The sequence below is a fragment of the Carica papaya genome, chromosome 7 (assembly GCF_054855325.1).
Source record: "Carica papaya isolate Zhongbai chromosome 7, ASM5485532v1, whole genome shotgun sequence".
Lineage (NCBI taxonomy): Eukaryota > Viridiplantae > Streptophyta > Magnoliopsida > Brassicales > Caricaceae > Carica > Carica papaya.
The window spans coordinates 10,872,528-10,896,337 of NC_142315.1; the positions used below are offsets into that span (position 1 = coordinate 10,872,528).

Genomic DNA, 23,810 nt, shown 5'->3' on the forward strand with positions numbered 1-23,810 from the left:
GTTAGTTCGTAATCAGTTTAAAATTAGTTGAATAAGTTATAATTAGTTTTTTCCTCTTTATATAAATACTCATCTTCTCATTAATGAAAATAGTATCCCGTTTTATTTTCATCCCTAATTACTTTTTCTCCTCTTTTCAAATACTCTCTTGCTCTCCGTCAACTCTCTTGATTCTTTCTCTCTACCGATTGTAAATCACTTACAGTTTCAACGATCTCTATAATATGATATTTGTTTTTCCTTACTTCTCAGTTTTCGAATTATCTTCTCGCGAGCTAGAAGTTTGTGTAGATTCTACTGGAGATTTGCCTCCATAACTAGATCATCTTGTGTTGATTCCTCTTAAAGATTATCAATTTGTTCTTTGAGCTACCTTATTCTCATTATGGTATTTCCAAAAAAATCTTTGTTCCATTGCCCCAACATGTTCCTTGTGTGTTTGATCTTTTGGGAAAATTTGTGGGCATTTGAGCCCAAGAACTATTCATTCCATGCTTCTTCAATAATCTTCGTACTGATGGAGTCTCCTAGCCAAGCAGCTTAAAGAGTCATCTGCCTCTTTTTCCTTAGGATTTTCTCCTTTGAAGTTTAAAACACGATATTCAATATGAGACTAAATATATTATTATTGGGCACTGTTTTTAACTGCACATATTTTTGTAGTACAGATAATCTAGTATCTTATCTTAATTAGCAAGTGGCAGGCTCTCTTTCTCTCTCTCTCTCTGTCTCTCTCTCTCTCTCTCTCTATATATATATATATATATATATATACAATTTGGCAAAAAGTTGAGGAGGTTCAATCAGGCTATATATCATAGCTATAGGCCACTATTTTTGACGAGAAAATGTAGACATATTCTAAAAATGAAATTATTATTAATGGAGATAATTTCATTTATCATAAACACTATTCATCAGTAAATATAGAAAACAAAATTAAAGTAGAGGCATGTATATATAGATCCATGTGATAAACTGGCAGGAGCAGAAACATTAGATTCTCCCGTGATTCATGAGACGACAAAGATCAAGTTGCAATATTTAAAAAAGAAAACATTTCAGTAAAGGAAATTTAAGCCACTTAATTCCATTGATAAATTAATTGAAGTAGAAAAAATTTAAGCCTTACCAACTTGTTATTGTCATAAATAGTATCAAGGGAGAAGAAAAAGAAATGGGCACTTCATCCAGACTCCATCTCCAATACTTTGTCTTTTGATTTTCCATGAAAATAATTCTGTGCTACTACGTTTTTTTCTTTGTTTCTATATATACACCGCTATTATACTATTGCTAGATGCTGTATATATATTTTTTAGTAAAAAGGAAAACTTAAAAACAAAAGTTTCTTCTCTGGGAAATCCTTCTTAGTCAGAGATAATTATTTTTCTCCATAAGGCAACAACTAATAAATACAAAACACAGAAACTTACCTTGCTTCTCCCTCTTTTCTTTCCCATGAAAAAGAAGGCAATTCCATTCCTGTATTAATACCGTATATTATAACTACATTACTTTCATACACTACTAGTTATGTCTTCCCCAATAACTGAATATATATATATATATATATCTAACATGGGTACGTACCTGCTGAACAATTATCAACTGTTTTTATGATGGCTTCATCAATTTTAGGATTATCCGTAATTCTCTTTACATTCTTTTTCCCTGCAACATCAGCTCTTAAAAATGCTTCTTTTGATCATCATCCCCATCTCTCTTCCATCACATCCTTCTGCAACACCACCCCATATCCAGATGCCTGTTTTAATTCATTGAAGCTCTCCATCTCAATCAACATTAGCCCAAACATCCTCTCCTTCCTCCTTCAAACCCTGCAAACTGCCTTGTCCGAAACAGTAAAGCTAAACAATCTGTTCTCAAATGTCAGGGGCTCCAACAATATTGTTGAGAAACAGAGAGGAACAATCCAAGATTGCAGAGAGCTACACCAAATCACATTATCTTCTTTACAGAGATCCATGTCGAGGGTCCGTTCCGGTACTGATTCAAGAAAGATGGCAGATGCAAGAGCTTACCTCAGTGCTGCTCTTACGAACAAGAACACGTGTCTAGAAGGGCTAAACACTGCTTCTGGTCCACTCAAGCCCACCTTGGTTAACGCTGTGATTAATACTTACAAGCACGTTAGCAACTCTCTTTCTGTTCTGGCCAAGCAAGTTCCTAAACACGGCCATAAACAGCGCCGTCTCTTGGGATTCCCGAGCTGGATGTCGAAGAAAGATCGCCGGATTTTGCAGGTCTCCGGCGACGAATATGACCCGAGTGAGGTCATTACCGTGGCCGCAGATGGAACAGGAAACTTCACTACAATCACTGATGCCATAAATTTTGTTCCTAATAATAGTTACGACAACAGAATTATTATATATATTAGAGAAGGTACATACAACGAGAACGTGGATATACCCAGCTATAAGCCCAACGTCGTTCTGCTCGGAGATGGAAGTGACGTCACTTTTATCACAGGTAACCGGAGCGTGGATGACGGCTGGACTACTTTCAGATCTGCAACCGTCGGTAAAGTTCCAAACTTTAACTTGATTCTCACATTTCTTTTATTAGCATGAACAGCCAATTAGTTTCCTAATCTGAACAAAAACACAATCTTACATGGTTTTATCATCTTTTTCTTTTTTCGACGTTAAAACAGCGGTGTCTGGTGAAGGCTTTCTGGCACGAGATATAACCTTTGAAAACACGGCAGGACCAGAGAAACATCAAGCAGTTGCATTAAGAGTAAATGCAGACTTAGTAGCTTTATACATGTGCAGCGTCAATGGCTTCCAAGACACTCTCTACGTTCACTCATTTAGACAATTCTACCGCGAGTGTGACATATCTGGAACAATAGACTACATATTTGGAAACGCTGCAGTTGTCTTTCAAGCTTCCAATATCATATCAAGAATGCCGTTACCTGGGCAGTTTACAGTCATAACAGCTCAATCCCGAGACACCCCAGATGAGGAAACTGGAATTTCAATACAAAACTGTTCGATTGTAGCAACGTATGATTTATACGACAACTCGAGCAACGTAAAGAGTTATTTGGGAAGACCATGGAGGGTGAATTCCAGGACGGTATATCTTGTTTCCTATATTGATAAGTTTATTGATCCAACTGGATGGATAGCATGGTCGGGTAATGAAGGACTAGATACTTTGTATTATGGAGAGTATGAGAATTATGGACCAGGTTCGGCTACTGATAATCGCGTGTCTTGGCCTGGTTATCACATAATGGATGAGTACGATGCCTACAATTTTACAGTCTCGGAGTTTATCACTGGCTATGCCTGGTTGGAATCTACTTCATTTCCCTATGATGATGGGATATAACTAAATTACATGCATGCTTCCTATATCTATAGGCTTTAATTAATAGCAGTTTTCCAGGATAAGGAGCAAGTGTCCAAGACATGAATTATTTACTTGTCATTTAGATGCAAGTTGTAAAAGTGACAAGTGGTATACAAGGAGGAATGAGTAATCAGAACTTGTTTGGGTGTATAATTTGGTGGCAATGCAATATAACGTAATTATAAATGATCCATGGCACACCATGTTTGGATAAGCTAATATAGGTAATCATATAATGCAATTATTATCATTTTTATAATCATTTTCATAAATTATAATGTGTGTATATATATTGTATATAATCATTTTTGTGTAATTATACTTGAAAAATGTTAAAAATCTTATATGCATTTAAATCGTTTCAGAATCATATTCAAATATTGTGGATTAATATCTAAATATTATTTTAATTCATATTTTACTTAATATTTTTTTAACTAACATTATTTAAAGAAGACAAATACTATGATAATAAACCTACCCACTTCATATCTCTCTGAATCAGTTTATTTTTCTATTTTAGAGGATTGATATGATGTGCCGTGTGGATGGATCCAAGTGAATCGGACAATTGTGGACGAGATGAGCAGCCTCAATTTTTTTGGCAGCCATACAAATTTTCTAGTGTATAAAATACAAAGTAGTTGTCGGTGGGAGACTTGACTGATCTACTAATAAGACTTGTATCTACTAAATTATAACACTGCTTTTTAAGATATTTTGCCATGGATGTATATATATATATACTTGGCAGCTACTGTTGACTTCACAGTCTATTGCCTTCTCTTTTGGTTCACTTTCTCCATCACTAAATTAACCCTTTATAAATAGGTCTCTTCATTTTTTTTTTTAAAAAATAATTTATTTAAATTCAATTATTTAAGTTTTTTTAAAAATTATTTTAATGTAAAAACTATAGATTATTTTTTTTTTCTAAAATTAGCATACTTTTTTTTTTTTAAAAAAAATAGATTTAATTTATTTTTCTATCGAAGTGGACTAAAAAATATTGATTCAATTTTGTTCATACTAAAATTGAAATGATTTAATATCCAATTTCGACTCCTATTTTTATTCAATCTTCCATCTAAATAAGCACTTTAATTTTCAAAAGTAGGATAAAACTTTAAATCTAATTGGGTACGCATATGCAAATGAATCTATATATATATATATATATATATGTATATATATCTCTAGTGCATTTCACCCTAACATGACCAACTCATCTACAAAATAAATATCTAAGAATACCTTATGGCTGGTAGCAGTTGTACAATAATTTTATCGAGGATTTTGCTAATTTGAAAATTCTAAAATATAATATGTTCGGTTGTTGTTAACAAAATAACATTTTATTAAGTTTATATTTAAATGAATAAAGATAGGAAATACGTGAAATTTCTTAAAAAATTGTAATAGTTGCTTATACGAAATTATTAAGATTAATTAATTTTATAAGTTTAAAAACTACTTGAAACAAAAAAAAATTATTTTATACATAAAATTTTAATATAATGAATAGTTTAATCACTAAAACATTAATTCATTTTTAAAATTCTATTGAAAATAAAATATGATAGAAAAAGAACTTTTATTATTTTCTGAACATTTAATATATATGTTTTTTGAATGGGGGTGGGCTGCGATTGCATGTGATGTTTAAATGTAACGACTTTGGAAATTTAAAAATAAATATATAATAATTTAAGTGTAACACCCAAAAATTTCTTTTCATTTTTATTATTATTACATTGTTTTATTTTAATGTAATTTATTCTATATAAATATAATTTAGTATTAATAGAATTTAATTTATTTTAATAGAAATAATAATAATAAAAAGAGGAAAAAATTATTTAGAGATTTAATTAAAAATAATTTTAGGAAAAATGGGTAAAAATTTGGGTTTTGATGATATTTAAAAAAAAAAATCAGAAACCGAGGGGTCAAAACACAATTTAAAAAAGTTGTGACACGTCAGCTGCCCGGTCAGAAGCCCTGGCCAATCAGGACGTGCCAAGTGGTAGAGACACTGACACGGGAGGCCACGCGAGAGGGAGCCACGTGGGCGATCCGCGTGCGCGTGATCGAACTGCTGAGATCCGTTCCCGCGCGCACGGATGGCCCAGATTGTATCGCGCACGGACAGCCCAGATTGATCTCGCACGGACGATCCATATTGAATCGCGATGAACGGTCCAGATTTATTTTCTATTTAATCGTGATCGAACGGTCCAGATTAAAAGCGATGGACGGCTCAGATAAAAAACGGATGGGTATAAATAACCTCATCCACACCCAAACCCTAACCCTAGCTGCCAGAGCCCCTCGCGGGAGAAGACGGCCCAACCTCCAGGGAGTCGACCGCCGCCACTCGCCGCAGTACTGGAGCAATTTTCGGCCCCCAAACGAGGTAAAAATTCTACCCTTTGCTCGAAATTTGATTCTAAACCCACCTATGGCCAAATCGGAGTGAAAGCACCGGCTAATTGGTCGAAAAACGCCGTCGAAGCTTAGCAGCGCCGTCGCAGGGTGTCTCGATTTTTGCCTCTGATGAGGCCCTTCCCGATTCCTGTTCAATGTGATTTTTCTACAATTGTGATCACCGTTTCCTCCTCTACAGGTTGACCAAAGCAAAACACCCAACTGCGACGTGAGCCAGAGGAGCCACCGCACCCGAGAGCCCCACCGCCAGTAAGTTTCAGTTTTTTATATTTTTTCGGTCCACCGAGGGCCCTAAGTGTGTTTTCTCACAGGAACCGATGCAAGTTTGGCTGAATTCGACTGAAAACGGTCGAAAACAGCTAATCCGAGGCTGATCGCCGACGCCGGAGCACGGCAAAGCCACTGTGCCGAAATTTTAAAATTGGCCGAGTAGGCTCTGGGTCTGATTTTTGGGTTATTTGGGATATGTAGGTACCGTAAGCACGTTTCAGTTCCCGAGAAAAATTTAGGGAACATAAGGACCGCCCATAGGCGCAGTGAAAATGTAGTTTTCAGCATCAAATCAAGTAAGGACCCCTCACTCTATTTTCTATCATAGAATTAAAGTTAGAATAAATGGTAATACTGTATTTTGTGCAATTAAGAGATATGCATAATTAATTAAGGTTGCTAATGGAGCCCGAAATCGGACATTATTCCCTGTCGATTCCTGCTTGATTTATTTTACAATTTAAATGCATTATGGTATCTGGTTTATCTATTATATAGTTTTAAATTTATGAATCACTGCTTACTTCACTACTGTTTGATTTTGGGAATATAAGATATGCTTGCTTTATTGGATGCACGTTACTTGTATATGTATTTATGTTTGTGTTGGTAACGGAGACTAAGGACAAATAGGAATGGGATGTGATTTGATAAATGGATAAGATGACAGACTCACTAGATATTCTAGGAGATGGTAGACGGACCAGATTCATAGGGAACCCTACCGTGAACGTTGTCTCATACCGGACGGGATATGGAGACTTGGTCATTTGGTGCCCATACCGAACGGAGTATGGGGACGGTCCGCTTCACCTTCATATCGGATGGGGTATTGAGGTTTATTGTTTTGGCGCTCATACCGGACTGGGTATGGGGACGGTCCTGGAATTAAGTTTGTTAAGAAGAATGGTTTACGTGTAGCGGGGACCCCTATGGATCCTCATGGATACTAGTAGGCTGATAAAAAAGGACAATTGTTGTTTGATGATTTAAATATAAAGGTATGATATGTGCTATGTTACATATTATATATGAATTCATTATATTTATAATGTTATTGCTTTCATAGGTTGTTTTTATAAATCTCAGTACGGTAAGTAAACAGTAAATAGTTTGATTATTGATAAATGAATTTGTTTAAAATTTGTGCTCCATCGGTCGTTTTTGGTTTTGTACCAACCTTTACTTCTGTGACGGTGATATAGTGTGATGTCCTTACTGGGGTAGTGTACCTCATTCCTTTTTTAATCATTTCAGATCAGGAGGACCTGGTTCCAGAGCCTGATCCACAAGAAGACGGCGAGTAGATGCTAGATACTTTATAGTTTCTTTTATTTTTCTCATTTCTTGTATTTTCTTTAGAGAACTTATTCCGTGATAATGTTTAGTACTTTTAAGTTGTTGTGTAAGGGATATTAATCTTAATCTTTTATTTCGCTTCCGCATTTAGATTATTATATGTATTTCTTTTTAAATTTTTGGGGCCGTTACAGTTGGCATCAGAGCCTCGTTCCTCGGACTCGTCCCTTACACAATGATACTTAGAGAAACACTAAACCAATGAATCATTATTCAACCATTCCTTATGAAATGCAGGTACAGAGAGATGAGAAGAGGAAGAGCCCCACAAAACCGAGCAGCTCGGGAAGATGTTGACAGGATATTTGAGATGCTGGAGAGACTCATTGCTGCCTAGCAGGATCGAAAGGAGAGAAGGGAGCTACCCGACCCTCCCCCGCTGCCACAGGTTGAGCCACCACTGCAGTGAGAGGATCCCGAACCACGCCGGTACGAGCCTGCTCCTCCACAGTACCACCCGGTGCCACCGTCGCAGTATAATCCGGTGCCCCGGCCACAGTACTACCCGGCACCGCCACAATACTGCCCGGCACTGCCACAGTATAATCCAGTACCCCCACCATATCAGCAAGTACAACCACAGGCCCCCTAGTCTATCATCAGCCTGGCCCAGTCCCTCTTTAGCTGAACACAGCTCCTTCTATGATTGACCCAGGCTACGTAAAAAGGTACAGGAGACTGAACCCATCTACTTTTGCAGGAGAATCCTCTTTTGAAGATGCCCAGTACTAGTTTGCGGAGACGGAGAAGGCCTTCAAGACCCTAGGAGTAACTCTCGAGTAGAGGGTCACCCTTGCTACCTACATGCTGGTGGGAGAAGCAGACCGCTGGTGGGAACTCAAGCAAATCACCCTGTCTGTTCCAGTTACTTGGGAACAGTTCTTAGTAGCCTTTCATGCAGAGTACCTCCCAGAGCACATCCGACATCTGAAAGAGATGGAGTTTGTCCAGTTGGTCTAGGGGAACATGACGGTGTCAGAATATGTTCGTAAGTTCCTGGAGTTCGGCCGATACTACCCTGAGACGTTGATGAATTAGGGCAGGAAGGCTAGGAGTTTCCAGTGGGGCCTCCGCCCAAAGATCAATCAGCATTTATTTATAGTGGAGCTCAGGACTTACTCGGTCATTCTGGCCAAGGCATAGTTAGTGGAGAGGAGCCTCCACGCTCACCTCAGTCAGTAGGGAACCACAAACCCTCAGCTCCACCCCGCAGACCAACACATACTGCGCTTGTCCAATAGAACAAAAGACCCATACCGGTGATCCAAGCTCCCCCTCATACTCCAGTGGTAGGACTTGATAAGATCTGTCAGCATTACGACAGGGATCACGGGGACCGACCATGCTACTGCCTCAACAACACCTGTCGCATATATGGTAGTGCCCAACACTATGCGAGAGAGTGCCCAAGGAACCAGAATCAGGGAAGACCTCCTATCTAGGGCAAGGCTTACAACCTCACCCAGCAGGATGCCAAAGCCAACTCGGACGTGGTACAGGGTATGTACACTTTCTGTAACCATCTTGCTCATATTTTGTTTGACACTGGTGCATTGCATTCATTTGTTTCACCTATTTTTGCATCTAAATTTAATGTATTATATGATAAACTCGATTCAATGTTATTTGTGTCTACTGCTGGGAGTGTAACACTATTGGGATAAGTTGTCTACAAGGCTTGTGCCGTAGAGATAGCAAATAGAAAACTGAGTGTAGACCTAATAGAATTAGACATGGGAGATTTTGATATAATTTTAGGGATGAATTGGCTAGCGGCGTATCACGCCACCGTAGATTGCTTTAGTAAGAAGGTTGTATTTAATCCTCATAATGATGAGTCATTTACAAATTAATAAAATCATTTAGTATTTATTCCTTGATGACAAGTTTTCTTATTTGTTGAGTGCCTTAACCTTGCTATTTTCTCTAACTAGACAAACCCAAGAAAGAGAAATGTATTCAAGAGATTTTGGTAGTTCGAGACTTTTCAGATGTATTTTCGGATGAACTACTCGAACTACCAGTGGACAGGGAAGTCGAGTTTACCATAGATCTACAGCCAGGCACCCAGCCTATTTCGGTTGCTCTTTACCGCATGAGTCGCGTCAAGATGAATGAGCTGAGGAAACAAATCATTGAATTGTAAGACAGTGATTTTATCAGACATAGTGTGTCCCATTGGGGTGCCAAAGTCACTTTTGCTAGGAAGGGAGATGGAACATTGAGACTATATATTAATTACAGAGGATTGAACAAGGTCACAATCAAAAATAAGTATCTCCTTCCCAGGATTGATGACCTCTTCGATCAGTTGCAGGGTGCGCAGGTCTTCTCCAAAATAAACCTACGATTAGGTAACTATCAGGTGAAAATAAGGACATAAGACATCCCCAAGACAGCTTTTCGAACCAGATGCGGACACTATGAGTTCCTGATCATGCCATTTGGGCTAACCAACGCCCCAGCCATCTTCATGGATCTGATGAATAGGGTCTTCAGATAATTCTTAGATCAATTTGTTATCGTGTTCATCGATGACATCCTGGTCTACTCAAAAAGCAGATAGGAACATGCTCACCATCTAGGCAAGGTTTTGCAGGTTCTCAGAAGAAAGAAGCTGTATGCAAAGTTGAGTAAGTGTGGATTCTGGCTTGAACAGATCGCCTTCTTGGGGCACATCATATCAAAGGATGGAGTATCAGTGAATCCTGAAAATGTTGAAGCGGTGCTAGGCTGGAAGAAATTGACATCAGTTAAAGAAATTCGTAGCTTTTTGGAAATGGCGGGCTATTACCACAGCGGTTCGTTGAAGGATTTTCTAGTCTAGCGGCCCCCCTAACCCGACTCACAAATAAGAATACCAAGTTTGAGTGGAATGAGGACTATGAAAGAAGTTTTTCAGAACTAAAGAAGTGGCTGACTACTGCATCTGTGCTAGTCTTACGAGTGGATCGGGGGGGTATACAGTTTACAGTGATGCCTCCTATCTAGGCCTGGGTTGTGTTCTAATGCAGCATGGGAATGTCATAGCCTATGGGTCCAGACAGTTAAAGAGTCATGAAAAAAATTATCTCACCCATGACTTAGAGCTTGTCGCAATCATACACGCCTTAAAGACTTGGCGCCATTATTTATATGGAGAGACCTTTCAGATCTATACTGTTCATAAGAGTTTAAAACACATATTCACTCATAAGGATCTCAACATGCGTCAGAGAATCTGGATAGAACTTCTTAAGGACTATGATTGTGATATCTTGTACTATCCGGGTAAGAGCAACGTAGTGGCCGATGTACTTAGCAGAAAAAGTGCAAGTATCTTAACCCACTTGATGGTCTCAGAATGTAGGCAAATTGGGCTGCACAACAAGTTTGACTTCAGGTCTTGAGGAGTGTCACATGTTGGGCCATTTGACCGTCCAGCCTGAGTTAATATAGAGAATAAGGAAAACTCAATCAGCTGATCTCGCCCTAGTAGCCCTTAAGAACAATGCAGAACAGGGAGTTAGCTCAGAATTCTGAGTCTCCGCTGATGAGTTGCTCCGATTTCAGGACAGGATATGTGTTTCAGGTAACAGTGAGTTAAAGAGAGACATCATGACAGAGGCTCATAGCTCAAAGTTTTCCATGCATCCCGGAAGCACTAAAATGTACCAAAGCATGCGACCCCGATTTTGGTGGTATGGGATGAAAAGGGACATAGGTGACTTTGTGTCTAAATGCTTAGTATGTCAGCAGGTCAATGTAGAACATCAGTGCCCAGACGGGTTACTTCAGCCTTTACCGATCCCATAGTGGAAGTGAGAACATATCACCATGGACTTCGTGACAGGGTTACCTAAGGCACGCTCAGGACATGACATCATCTGGTAATTATTAACCGGCTTACCAAGTCTTTCTACTTCTTAGCCATCAGGATGACCGATCCCTTGGACAAGTTAGCAAGAATGTATATCCGAAAAATAGTTAAATTACATAGAGTCCCAGTAACAATGGTGTCTGACAAGGACCCAAGTTCACTTCTCGATTTTAGAGTAGCTTTCAGCAAGCCATGAGAACAAAGCTGTCCCTCAGTACTGCCTTCCACCCTCAGACTGATGGACAATAAGAATGGACAATCTATATACTTGAGGATATGCTTCGAGCTTGTGTTCTTGACTCTGGGGGCCATTGGGATGACCATCTGCCCCTGATAGAGTTTACCTACAACAACAGCTACCAAGCGAGCATTGGCATGGCTCCGTATGAGGCATTATATGGGCACCCATGCAGATCGCCGATTTGTTTGGAAGAAGTGGGCGATAGAAAATTGTTCAGCCTGGAACTGGTAGAGGAAACTACATCCAAGCTAGTTAAGATCAGGAGGAACATTCAGACGGCTCAGAGCAGGCATAAGAGTTATACGGACACCCGGAGGAGAGATTTAGCGTTTGAGAAAGGCGACCAGGTGTTCCTTAAGGTCACTCCTTTCAAAAAAATTAGTAGGTTCGGCATGAGGGGAAAACTGAACCCCCGATTTATTGGACCATTTGAAGTCTTAGATAGGATTGGTACCGCCGCCTACAGACTAGCAACTACCTCTAGAGCTTTCCAAAGTTCACAATGTGTTTCATGTGTCCATGCTACGCAAGTACAACCCGGATCTCTCTCATGTCTTGTTCCATGAACCTCTCCTACTCCAGGAGGACTTATCCTACGAGGAAGTACCAGTCAGCATTACAGATCGAAAGAGTAGATTACTCCGCAACTGAAAAATATCCTTTATAAATGTCGTATGACAGAACCACACACCAAGGGAGGCTACATAGGAGACAGAATCAGACTTTAGAGCCCAGTACCCCCAGTTGTTCGATCGAGAGTGAGAGGCAAATTTATGGGACCAAATTTCTTTTAAAGAGAGGGGTTTATAACACCCAAAAATTTCTTTTTATTTTTATTATTATTACATTGTTTTATTTTAATGTAATTTATTTTATATAAATATAATTTAGTATTAATAGAATTTAATTTATTTTAATGAAAATAATAATAACAATAATAATAAAAAGGGATAAAAATTATTTAGGGATTTAATTAAAAATAATTTTAGGAAAAAAGGGTAAAAATTTGGGTTCTGATGATATTTTTAAAAGAAAATCAGAAACTAGGGGTCAAAACATAATTTAAAAAAGTTGTGCCACGTCAGCTATCTGGTCAGCAGCCCCGGCCAACTAGGACATGCCAGGTGGCAGAGACGCTGACGCGGGAGGCCACGCAGGAGGGAGCCACGTGGGCGATCCGCATGCACGCGATCAAAAGACTGAGATCCATTCTCGCACGCACGGACGACCCATATCAAAAACGCGCAAAGATGGCCCAGATTGCATCGCGCACGGACGACCCTAATTGAATCCCGCACGGAAGGCCCAGATTGAATCGCGATGAACGACTCAGATTCATTTCCTATTTCATCGCGATCGAACGGTCCAGATTAAAAGAGATTGACGACTCAGATCAAAAGCAGATGGGTATAAATAACCTCATCCGCACCCAAACCCTAACCCTAGCCGCTAGAGCCCTTCGTCGGAGACGATAGCCCAGCTGCCGGGGAGCCAACCACCGCCACCCACCACCGTACCGAAGCAATTTTCAGCCGCCAAACGAGGTAAAAATTCTATCCTTTGCTCAGAATTTGATTCTAAACCCACCTATGGCCAAATCGGAGCGAAAGCACCGGCCAATTGGCCGAAAAACGCAGCCGAAGCTCAGCGTCGCGGGGTGTCTCGATTTTTGCCTCCAATGAGGCCCTTCCTGATTCCTGTTCGATGTGATTTTTCTACCATTGTGATCACTGTTTCCTCCTCTATAGGTTGACCGGAGCAAAACACCCAACCGCGATGTGAGCCAGAGGAGCCACCACACCGGAGAGCCCCACCACCGGTAAGTTTTGGTTTTCTATATTTTTTCAGCCCACCAAGGGCCCTAAGTGTATTTTGTCACAGGAACCGATGCAAATTTGGCTGAATTCGACTGAAAATAGCCAATCCGTGGCATATCGCAGTGGAGCTACCATGCCAAAATTCTGAAATTGGCTGAGTGGGCCCTGAGATTGATTTTGGGTATGTTTGGAATGTTTGTAAGTACTATTAGCGCGTTTCGATTCTTGGAGAAAAATTCACGGAACTTAGGGACCGCCCATAGGCGCAGTAAATAGCTTAGCTTTTCGGATGTCAAATCGAATAAGGATCCCTCACCCTATTCTTTATCATCGAATTGAAGTTTAAATAAATAATAATATGGTATTTGTGCAAATTAAATAAATGTGCATAATTAATTATGGATTGCTAATGGGGCCCGAACTAGAAATTATTCTCTGTTAACTTCTATTGATTTATTTTACAATTCAAAAGCATGATAGTATATGGTTTATCAATTTTATAGCTTGAATGCATGAATTGATGTCTTACGTGACTACTGTTTGATTGGAAAATTGAGATATGATTGCATTCGCTGATGCATGTTTATTTGCTTATGTGATCATGGTTGATTTGGAAAATGAAGACTAAAAGAAAATGAAAAAGTTATGTAATTAAATAAACAGATGGAGGTACCCTTATTAGATATCCTGAGAGATGGTGGATGGACCAGGTATATAAGGAACCCTACCGTGAATATTGTCTCATACCGGGTGGGGTATGGAGATTTGGTAATTTGGCACTTATAGTAGACGGGGTATGCGGACGACCCACTTCACCCATATACTGGATGGGGTACTGAGGTTTAATAATTTGATGCTCATACCGAACGGGGTATGAGGACGGCCCGTAATTGAGATTATTAAAGGAAATGGATCACATGTAGCGGAGACATCCATATGAACCCCCATGGATACTAGTAGGCTGGTAAAAATGTGACAGTTATTGTTTGGTTATTTGACGATGTGTATAGATTTATGATATATGCTATGTTGCTGATCCTACTTGAAATTACGATCCATATGATATTATTATCTGCATAGATTGTTTTCATAAATTCTACTGCGGTAAGTGAAAGGTAAATAATTTTATGATTGATAAATGAATTTGCTAAATTTAGTACTCCATTAGTTGTTTTTGTTTATACCCACCTTTATTTCTATGTCGGTGATATAGTATGATATCCTTATTGGGGTAGTGTAATTCATTCCTTATTTAACCATTTCAGATCGAGAGGAACAGGTTCCAGAGCCCGATTCGCAAGAAGATTGTGAGTAGATGCTAGATATTTTCTCTTTTCCGTTTATTTCCTTATTTCTTGTGTTTCTTTCAAAAGAATGAATTCCGTAATGCTGTTTACTACTTTTAAGTTATTGTATAAGGAATGTAAACTCTAATTTATTATTTCACTTCCACACTAAATTTATAATTTATCACATTTGGAGTTTTTGGGGTTGTTACAACATCAAAACCTGTAACCTAATATACTTCTTCTGTCATCCAAGGAACCTGCTCAATCACTATCAATATAACTAAATAATTTGAAATTAAAGTACCAAATTCCAAATTCAGCAATTCCAGCAACATATCGCAGGATTCTTTTAACTACTCCAAGGTGTTGTTTTGTTGGATTATGCATAAACCTATATATAATAATAACAGAAAATGCAATATCGCATCGAGTGTGTGTTAAATAATTTAGTCCACCTATTAACTTTCGAAAATAAGTTGCATAAGTCTTTCATGTGTCATCTTTAACTTGCAATTTGTCATTTGAATTCATTATAGTGGAAGTCTTATTGTAGCTCAACATATTGAACCTATTGTGCAGATTAATTGCATACTTTTACTGCATAACGAAAATTTCATCTACTCCCTATTTCACCTCAAGCCAAAGAAATTATTGCAACATACCTAAATCTGTCATTTCAAAATTTTTCATCATAGAGGACTTAAAATCAACAAGAAGATGTTCACTTAACCGAAATAAATAATGTTGTCAATATAGAGAAAAATAACAATAAAATCACATTTTCCTTCTTTCTTTAAATATAAAGTGGGCTAATTATCACTTCTTTCAAACTCATTCTTACGAAAATAGTTGTCAATCTTACTATACCATGCTTGCGGAACTTGATTAAGCCCATACAATGCTTTTTTTAATTTAAAAACTTTATTCTCATGACTAGCTACGATAAAGTCTTTAGGTCGAGAAACATATAATTCCTCTTTCAAGTCTCTATTTAAGAAAGCATATTTAACATCAAACTGAAAAATAAAAGGAGATAAATGAGTTATTAAAGCTAGCAATACCCTTATTGTTTCAAAGCGAGCAACCGATGAAAATGTTTCTTCAAAATCAATGCCTTGTTGGTGAGCATATCCCTTTGTTATAAGTCGAGATTTATGTTTCTGTATATTGTCATCAGCTTGGTACTTAGTTCTAAAGAACCATTTAAGCCCGATAACATATTTTTCTTTAGGTAAATCAACTAATTCCTAGGTCTAGTTTTTTTTTGGATTGTAGCAATCTCTTCATCCATAACATTTTCCCATTCTTGTATTTGTGCAGCTTTGTCATAAAATTTTGGATATGAAACACACAATGCAAAAGAACCAAATGCATAAATTTCCTTGGAGGAGTTTCACTTGATGAGGAGGAATTAAAGCTGACTGGACTTGAGGAATTACTGACTATGGGAGAGGAGCTTACTGAATTTAAGGGTGAAGAATCAACAATAGTACCTTCTAAAATTGGAATTTGATCATGCTTTTGAGCACCTCCCAAATCTCATTCTGCTTTCTCATTAAAAATCATATTTCTGCTAACAACAATCTTGTCACTTAAAGGATCATATAGCATATATGCTTTTGATTGAGCATTATAACCAACAAAGACACATTTTGTAGTTTTCTCATCAAGTTTACGGCGAGATTGAGAATTAATTAAAGCATAGGTTACACAATTAAAATTTTTTAAGTAACTTACATGTGGTTTCCTTCCTCTCCATGCGTCATATGACACTTTGTTCATAATAGCCCTTGTTAGAGTTATATTCAAAATATACATTGTTGTTGCAATAGCTTCAGCCCAAAAAGAATTAGAAAGACCTTTGGCTTTTAGTAAACTTCTAGTCATTTCCACCATTGTTCGATTCTTCCGTTTAATAACACTATTTTTCTCCTGTGTCTATGGTGTAAAAAGCTCCCTGTGAATGCCACATTCATCACTAAAAATATTAAATTTAGTAGAAATAAGTTCACCTCCTCTATTAGTTTGAAAGCACTTGATACGGCTGCCAATATAATTTTTTACTAATGTCTTAAACTTTATAAAAGTGACAAGAACTTCATATTTATATATGAGAAAATAAATCTAATTCATACGGCTATAATCATCAATCAATAATAAAAAATATTGACTTCCACCAAATGATTCGACATTCATTGGTCTATATAAATCCGCATATACCAATTCAAGACAACTACCAGCTCTCCATGATTTTCCTATGGGGAAAGATTTTCTGCTTTGTTTTCCCAAAACACAAGCTTCACAAAATTCAAAAGATTCAATCTTAGGCAACCATTAAACATATTTTTTTTTTACTTAATAGCTTCAATCCATTCTCATTCAGATATCCATAATATAGATGTCATAATCTAGCTTCACCAATTTTCTAACAATAAAGGTAGAATCATTAACTTGAGAAGCTTCAAGTTGAAACATTTTGTTTTTTGCCATTTGAATATTAACTATAACATGCACTGACTTCTTATCTTTAACACTACATGAATCATTATTAAACACGATTCTATATCCATTATTCATCAATTACCCAACACTTAACAAATTATAAGCCAAACTAGGAACAAATTGCACATTAGTTAAAAGTTTGGTGTTACCATGGTTTATTTTGATGGCAATTGTACCTTTCCCTTTAACTTTAATCACCTTGTCATCACTCAGCCGAACTGTTGATCTTTTTACTTCATCAAGTTCTCTAAATAATGATTTTGAACCTGACATATGATTTTAACACCCACTATCCAGAAATCAAACAACATCAATAACATTTTTGTCAAAAGAGTGAGACATGAATAATATATTTTCTTCTTCCTTTGTAATATTAGCATGTTTCCATTTATCTGTTTACTTGGTCTAACAATCAGCCTCTTTGTGACCCAATTTCTCACAATAATAGCATTTAATCTGACTCTAATTCTACTTAAATTGTCTTTGTTTGCTAGATCGTTCTCCTCGTCCTCGATTTCCATTGCGACCTTTGGCATGACAAGCACCACAAGAACTACCTCTATTTGAGGCTATTTAATCTGATTTACTATGAGAGGACTCTCTTTTCACTTGAAATTTTTTTTTAATCTTTTTAATAGTGATCTATTTAACTTGTCTTCATAAAGTTGCAAAGAACTCATTAAATCATCAAAGGAATAAGTAGATAAATCTTTTAATTCCTCTATTACATGATCAAATTTAGGAGTTAAACTCCTCAATAATTTTAAAACTATAGTCTCATCAGTAATTCTTTCACAATATGCCTTCATTTCAATGACAATTGCAGAGGCTCTTGATAAAAAAGTTTAAATAGATTTAAATGTACACATTTGAAGCATTTTAAAGGTTTTATGAAGCAATTGAAGTTTGATAGTAATTACTGTTGATGACCCTTAAAATTCTATTTTGAAAATTAGCCAAGTTTTCTTAGAAGTAGTTGTTGCAGAAATTCAACAGAAAATATTATTTGTAACTGCTTGTTGAAGAAACAACAAAGCCATTGCATCTTTTTTTTTCCTTGAAGCCTTTGCTCATAATATGGGTCATTATCCCATTTTCCACCAACTCCCATAATTCTTGAGACATTAACAAAGTTCTCATTTTTATGCTCTAAAATTCGTAGCTCTCACCATTGAACAGAGAAATTAAAAGTTGAGAGGAGGCTGTTGTACCATTGATTTCCATTTTTGAGGATTGGTTTAATCACTCTGGTGTTGCACTTCTTTCTTTATTTTACACTCTCTCAGCAACACAAAATAATGGCTCTGATACCAAATATGTTGGTTGAAAATTTAAAGCAGAAGACAGTTAAAAGTGAAAATTTAGAAAGGAAATGGGTTTAATCTTCATTCACATCTTAAAGTAAAGAGTCTTTATATAGGTTGTATAGATGACTAACAAATAAAGAAAACATGGAGTAAAAATTGCGGATATCCTATTACCCATTAATAGTAAATTTATAGGAAATAACATTGAAGAAAAACTACTGCAAATACATATTGTAGATTTGTAAAAACTAACTTTGACTCATTCAATTTTGGTGATTGATTTTTAATCATTTTTAACAACATCAATTTATATCTTGTACGGATCGACAAACTAGTCATTGATGATCCAATGAGCCCTTTTTACATCATTTAAATAGTTTAGAATTAGTCTTAGTTTTGCAACATTTAACATCATATAACTACGCTTCCTAAAGTCGCACCATGATAATTGCCATATCGGTGTAAAACAAGATCAGTTTCATTGATGGCCTTATTGTCAAACATAATGAAACTAACATAAATTTTGCTCAGTGCTTGGATTCACAACATATGTAATTTTGTGGATTCTAAACTATGTTTCTAAAGAGATTTATGCTAACATCATCTTTTCATATTCTATATTTATAATTTGGAACAATATAAGGGATAGATTCCAACATAGTAATGAATTGCAAATATTCCAACTATGGCGTGAACTAGTGAATCATGTGCAAATTCTACAATTCATAAACATGTAGGGTCTTTTCATTTCAATAGCTTCTTCACTACATCTTAAAGCTTTTTTAGATACAAGATGGGTTGTTTTCATGAATTATACAAAGTCTATTGTTGGATTTTATAATTTTTTTGGATGATCTCTAATTTAATGAAAAACCAAAAAGCAACCCATCATTTCTCATTCATTCGCTAAGACAGAGTACAGAACATTGGTTGCAACCACCAATGAACTTGCATGGGTTAAGTAATTACTTACTTATTTTGGAGCTATTCTCTCTACTTCTGCTTTCTTGTTTTGTGATTCATGACATTTATTATTACATCTTGAGGGAGATTATTAACTTAGTTATTTTAGTTTTAAGTCCTAACCAATGTAGCATAATATTCCTTGATCCCTATATATAAAGATGTAAACTTTGTATTTTAACAGAATAAAAATTTCAGTTGCTTATCTCAAATTTCTAAAATATGACTAAGCGAGAAAGTAAGATTAGAGAATCTGTCAAGCTTTGAATTTCTGGTAAAAAAAAAAAAACAAGGGTTAAAGCATGAGTTAAGGCAAGGAAGCAATTATTTGAAATAAGAAAATAAAAGAAAAAATGAGGGAAGAATTTATGTTATTATTTTATTTTATTTATTTAAGAGAGAGACATATGAACAGAAAATTTGTTCTGGTCAAGGATAGTGAATGAGAGAAAGAGAGATGAGAAATTAAAAAAACTCTTAACTACATGTAAAGGGGTAAATTCGTCATTATCTTTGTGAAAATTTTATTTATACATATAAAATTACATAGATGTACTCCAAGAAACATATAACAATAGATTATACTATTTCTAAAATATGATTCATTAGTCATAATTTTTTTTTAATTTTTTTTTGGATAAATTTTATTGCATTTTTCTGTTTACTTGTTTTGCATTATTAATTGCAATTTCATTATTATATTTCATTTACAAAGTTCAATGTTAAATAATGTTATATTAATTCTCTAGAACTTAAACAATATTTTAGCTTTGGTGAATTAATTTAATATAACTTACCATTTTGATATCATATAATTATTCAAGGCTCAGTTGTAGCACCCGGGAAATTGAAGAAAAAAAAAAAAGGTCACGTCAGCAGCCATGTCAGCAGACCCAGTCAGCAGTCCCAGCCAACTGGGAGCTGCCACGTGGCAAGACCACGTCGATCCGGGACGGGCCACGTTGGCGATCCGCGTATGCGCAATCGGACGGCCCAGATGCAATCGCACGGACGGCCCAGATTCAATCAAAAACGGACGGCCCAGATTAAATCAAAATGGACGGCTGAGATCAAAAGGCAAAAGGGTATAAATAAGACCCCCACACCAGACCACAAAACCCTAGCCGCCTGCCCTCGCTGGAGAAGACGAACCAGAAGCCGGCCGCCGCCACCCGCCGCCACACCGGAGGGATTTCCGACCGCCGATCGAGGTAAATTTCATACCCCCGACTCGTTTTTCCACGCTGATTTCCCATGTGGCCAAATCGGAGCCAAAATCCCGGCCAAACTGCCGAAAAACACGGCCGAAACCCAGCGGCGCCGCCGCGCCCCTCCTCAGTTTTTGCCTCCGATGAGGCCCTTCCCGGCCTCCGTTTAATGCAATTTTTATATCACCGTGATCATCATTCTCTTCTCTACAGGTTGATCGGAGCCGAATCACCAAAACACGAACTTCACCGGAGAGCCGCCGCACCCGAGAGCACCGCCGCCGGTAAGCTTCGATTTTTCGTAATTTTTTGGCCCCCCGAGGGCCCTAGAGTTGTTTATTCGCAAGGATCGATGCAAGTGTGGCCGAATTCGATCGAAAACGGCCAAACCGAGGTGAATCGTCGCCGCAAGCGGCGGCGCCGTCGCCGGAGCACAGCGGAGCCACCGTGCCAGAATTGCGATATTGGCCAAAAAGGGGCCCTGGGCCTAATTTGGGAATTTTTGGAACACGTGCAGGTACCAATAGTGCGTTTCAGTTCCCCGGAAAAAATTCAGGAAAAATTAGGGACAGCTTGTAGGCGCACTGTGAAGCCGTGTTCAGACCTCAAAAACGAGTAAGGACCCCTCACCCTATTTCCTATCACAGTATTAAAGTTCAATAAATGATAAAACGGTATTTCGTGAATCAACGAATGTGTGAAATTGCTTAAGGTCGCTAATGGAGCCCGAGTCTAGTGTGTTTGTCGGTTAACTGTTATTTGGCCTGTTTTTACAGTTTTAAATGCAGTATGAGGTTTGATGTTTTTATTTTATAGTTTCGTGTGCATATTTTACTGTTTTACTGATTATGGATTGAATGACTGGGATATTGATGCTGTATGTTGTCTGTTTGGCATAAATTATCGTTTTGCTTGTTTGTATGTGGATTGATGATGCTGACTGAGGGAAAAGAGAATGAAAGATTATGTAAATGGGTAATTGTATAATGTGGTCAGCCTGACTAGATATCCTGGGAGATGGTGGACGGACCGGGTCCGTAGGGAACCCTACCGGGATTGTGGTCTCCCATACCGGACGGGGTATGGAGATCTTATGTGTTTTGGCGCCCATACCGGACGGGGTATGGGGACGGCCCGTTTCACTCTCATACCGGACGGGGTAATGAGGTTTATAGTTTTGGCGCCCATACCGGACGGGGTATGGGGACGGCCCTGGAATATGATTTCAAGTGTTAAGGGTTAACGGGTAGCGGGACCCCTATGGATCCCCATGGATACTAGTGGGCTGGTAAAAGAGGAAAAATATGTTGTGTAACGATTGAATTACAAAAGGCTTGATAAGCATTATGTTATACAGTTCATATATGATTTCATGATGATGATAATGTTATTGCTTTCGTATACTGTTTTATGGATTCCATCGAGGTAAGTGGATGGTGAAGGATTTATTATTGATAAAAGAATTTATTGTAAATTATGCTCCATTGGTCTTTTCGAGTTTTCTATCCACCTTTACCTCCGTGACGGTGAGATATCGTGATGTCTTTACTGGGCTAGTGTAGCTCATTCCTTATTTAATCATTTCAGATCAAGAGGACATTGTTCCCGAGCCGGTTCCGCAGGAGGACGACGAAGGGGACGCCTAAAGACTCCATAGTCATATTCGTAGCTTTTACTTTCAAGTTTCTCCTTTAGGTAGTTTGATCTTTTATATTTTGTGAGCACGTTTTTGGTTTTAGTGTAAGAGATGTTATTCGAATTTTGACTTCGCTTCCGCATTTGATATTTTTAATATACATTTCATTTTAAATTTCCGGGGTTGTTACATCAGTTCATATCAATCTTCTTTAAATACTCTGTTGTTTAAATTAAATTAAAACAACTACTAATTCAAATAATATTAGTACCTTAGATTATAAAGTTAGTATAAGATATTTAAAATAAATATAATACTTAAAAAATGTTTTTAATATCAACTACTATCCATTCAAGATAACGAAAATTGAGGAGGATTAATCCCTTTTACTAGCCAGCCTTTCATGGTCAAATTACCAAAAGACTCGTTTAAAATACTCTTAATAACTAAGCCCCTGATAAAATAATTAATTAATAGTTTTATTTTAAATTCAACATAGTTAATTAAATAGAAAATAACCATCTTAATTTTCAAATTATGGAGTCATAAAATTATATTTATTTAATACATAAACTTCTAATTCTATTTCAAAATAAAATTTTAACAAAACAGAACAGAACATGGTAAATGATAATAGTTCAAGCTGTCTATACATTTCATGCCTCGTCATCTTATTTTTCATTGACTCTCCTCCACCCAAAGTGATTGGCGCCTCCACCCTATGCTCTCCCTTTATTTTCGCCGCTCACAACCAGCAATGCTCTCCCTGTCGTTGCGAGACTCCTATTTTATTTCAAAATAGTTCTATCGTCTCCTCGTTTTTGCTTCTGTTTTTTTTATTTCTTAAAAATTTAGTTTAATTTTTTTTTAAATGACGAGTCATAATAAAATTCTTGATTAGAGATATTAAAGAAGGTAACATAATAAGTAGTGTGGTTTACTTTAATCAAAAGAATAATCCTACAGTATTATCATGTTTAAGTTCTTCATTGGCATGTAGTACAACTAACATAAGTAACTATTTCTTCGAATTAATCAAGTGATTTCATAACAAGTATTTCATGAATAAAATAATGTGTACTATTCTATCTAGATTATTAGTATTTAAACCATATTAATTCTTGAATTAAAAACTTTATAAATTATGGTTAAGTTTAAAAAACATTATTATTATAATTTTATTTATTTTTATTAGTTTATGAACATTTATCATTGAGAGTTTACAAGAGTTTGATACTATTAGGGATAGGAGGAAGAGGCTAGAGAGTTTAATGAGAAGATTCAAGGTTTTCTATTTTGGTTGTTATAAAAAAAATTTCAAGTACATAACTATTTATAAGCACTATTATAACTATTAAAATTAATTGTAATTATCAACAAACATAATAAATCTAATTTATAACTCATAACTAGTAACAAACCAAATTATATATAGAGACTCTAATTTATAAAGTTCAACTACTAACAAATTAATTAATTATATTCTTAATTTGTAAATTAATTCTTAGCACTCCCCCTTAA

At 36.8% G+C, this 23,810-nt stretch overlaps 1 protein-coding gene and 1 long non-coding RNA gene across 3 annotated transcripts; one reads left to right on the forward strand and one right to left on the reverse strand.

Annotated features, from left to right (window-relative positions):
• Positions 1 to 857: 857 nt before the first annotated feature.
• LOC148252958 (uncharacterized) lies at positions 858 to 2,781 on the reverse strand. 2 transcript variants are annotated; one of them, XR_015813310.1, is made up of 4 exons: positions 2,641 to 2,781; positions 2,437 to 2,535; positions 1,594 to 2,364; positions 858 to 1,485 (listed from the first exon to the last, which is right to left on the reverse strand). It is a non-coding gene; the product is annotated as an uncharacterized LOC148252958 (long non-coding RNA). The 2 variants fall into 2 exon arrangements; XR_015813309.1 differs by having other exon boundaries at positions 1,594 to 2,535.
• LOC110810171 (Plant invertase/pectin methylesterase inhibitor superfamily) lies at positions 1,620 to 3,579 on the forward strand. Its single transcript, XM_022036252.2, has 2 exons — positions 1,620 to 2,547; positions 2,681 to 3,579. Exons 1-2 carry the CDS (start codon positions 1,620 to 1,622, stop codon positions 3,367 to 3,369), a joined length of 1,617 nt encoding a protein of 538 aa, XP_021891944.1. The 3' UTR covers positions 3,370 to 3,579.
• The last annotated feature ends 20,231 nt before the right edge of the window (positions 3,580 to 23,810 follow it).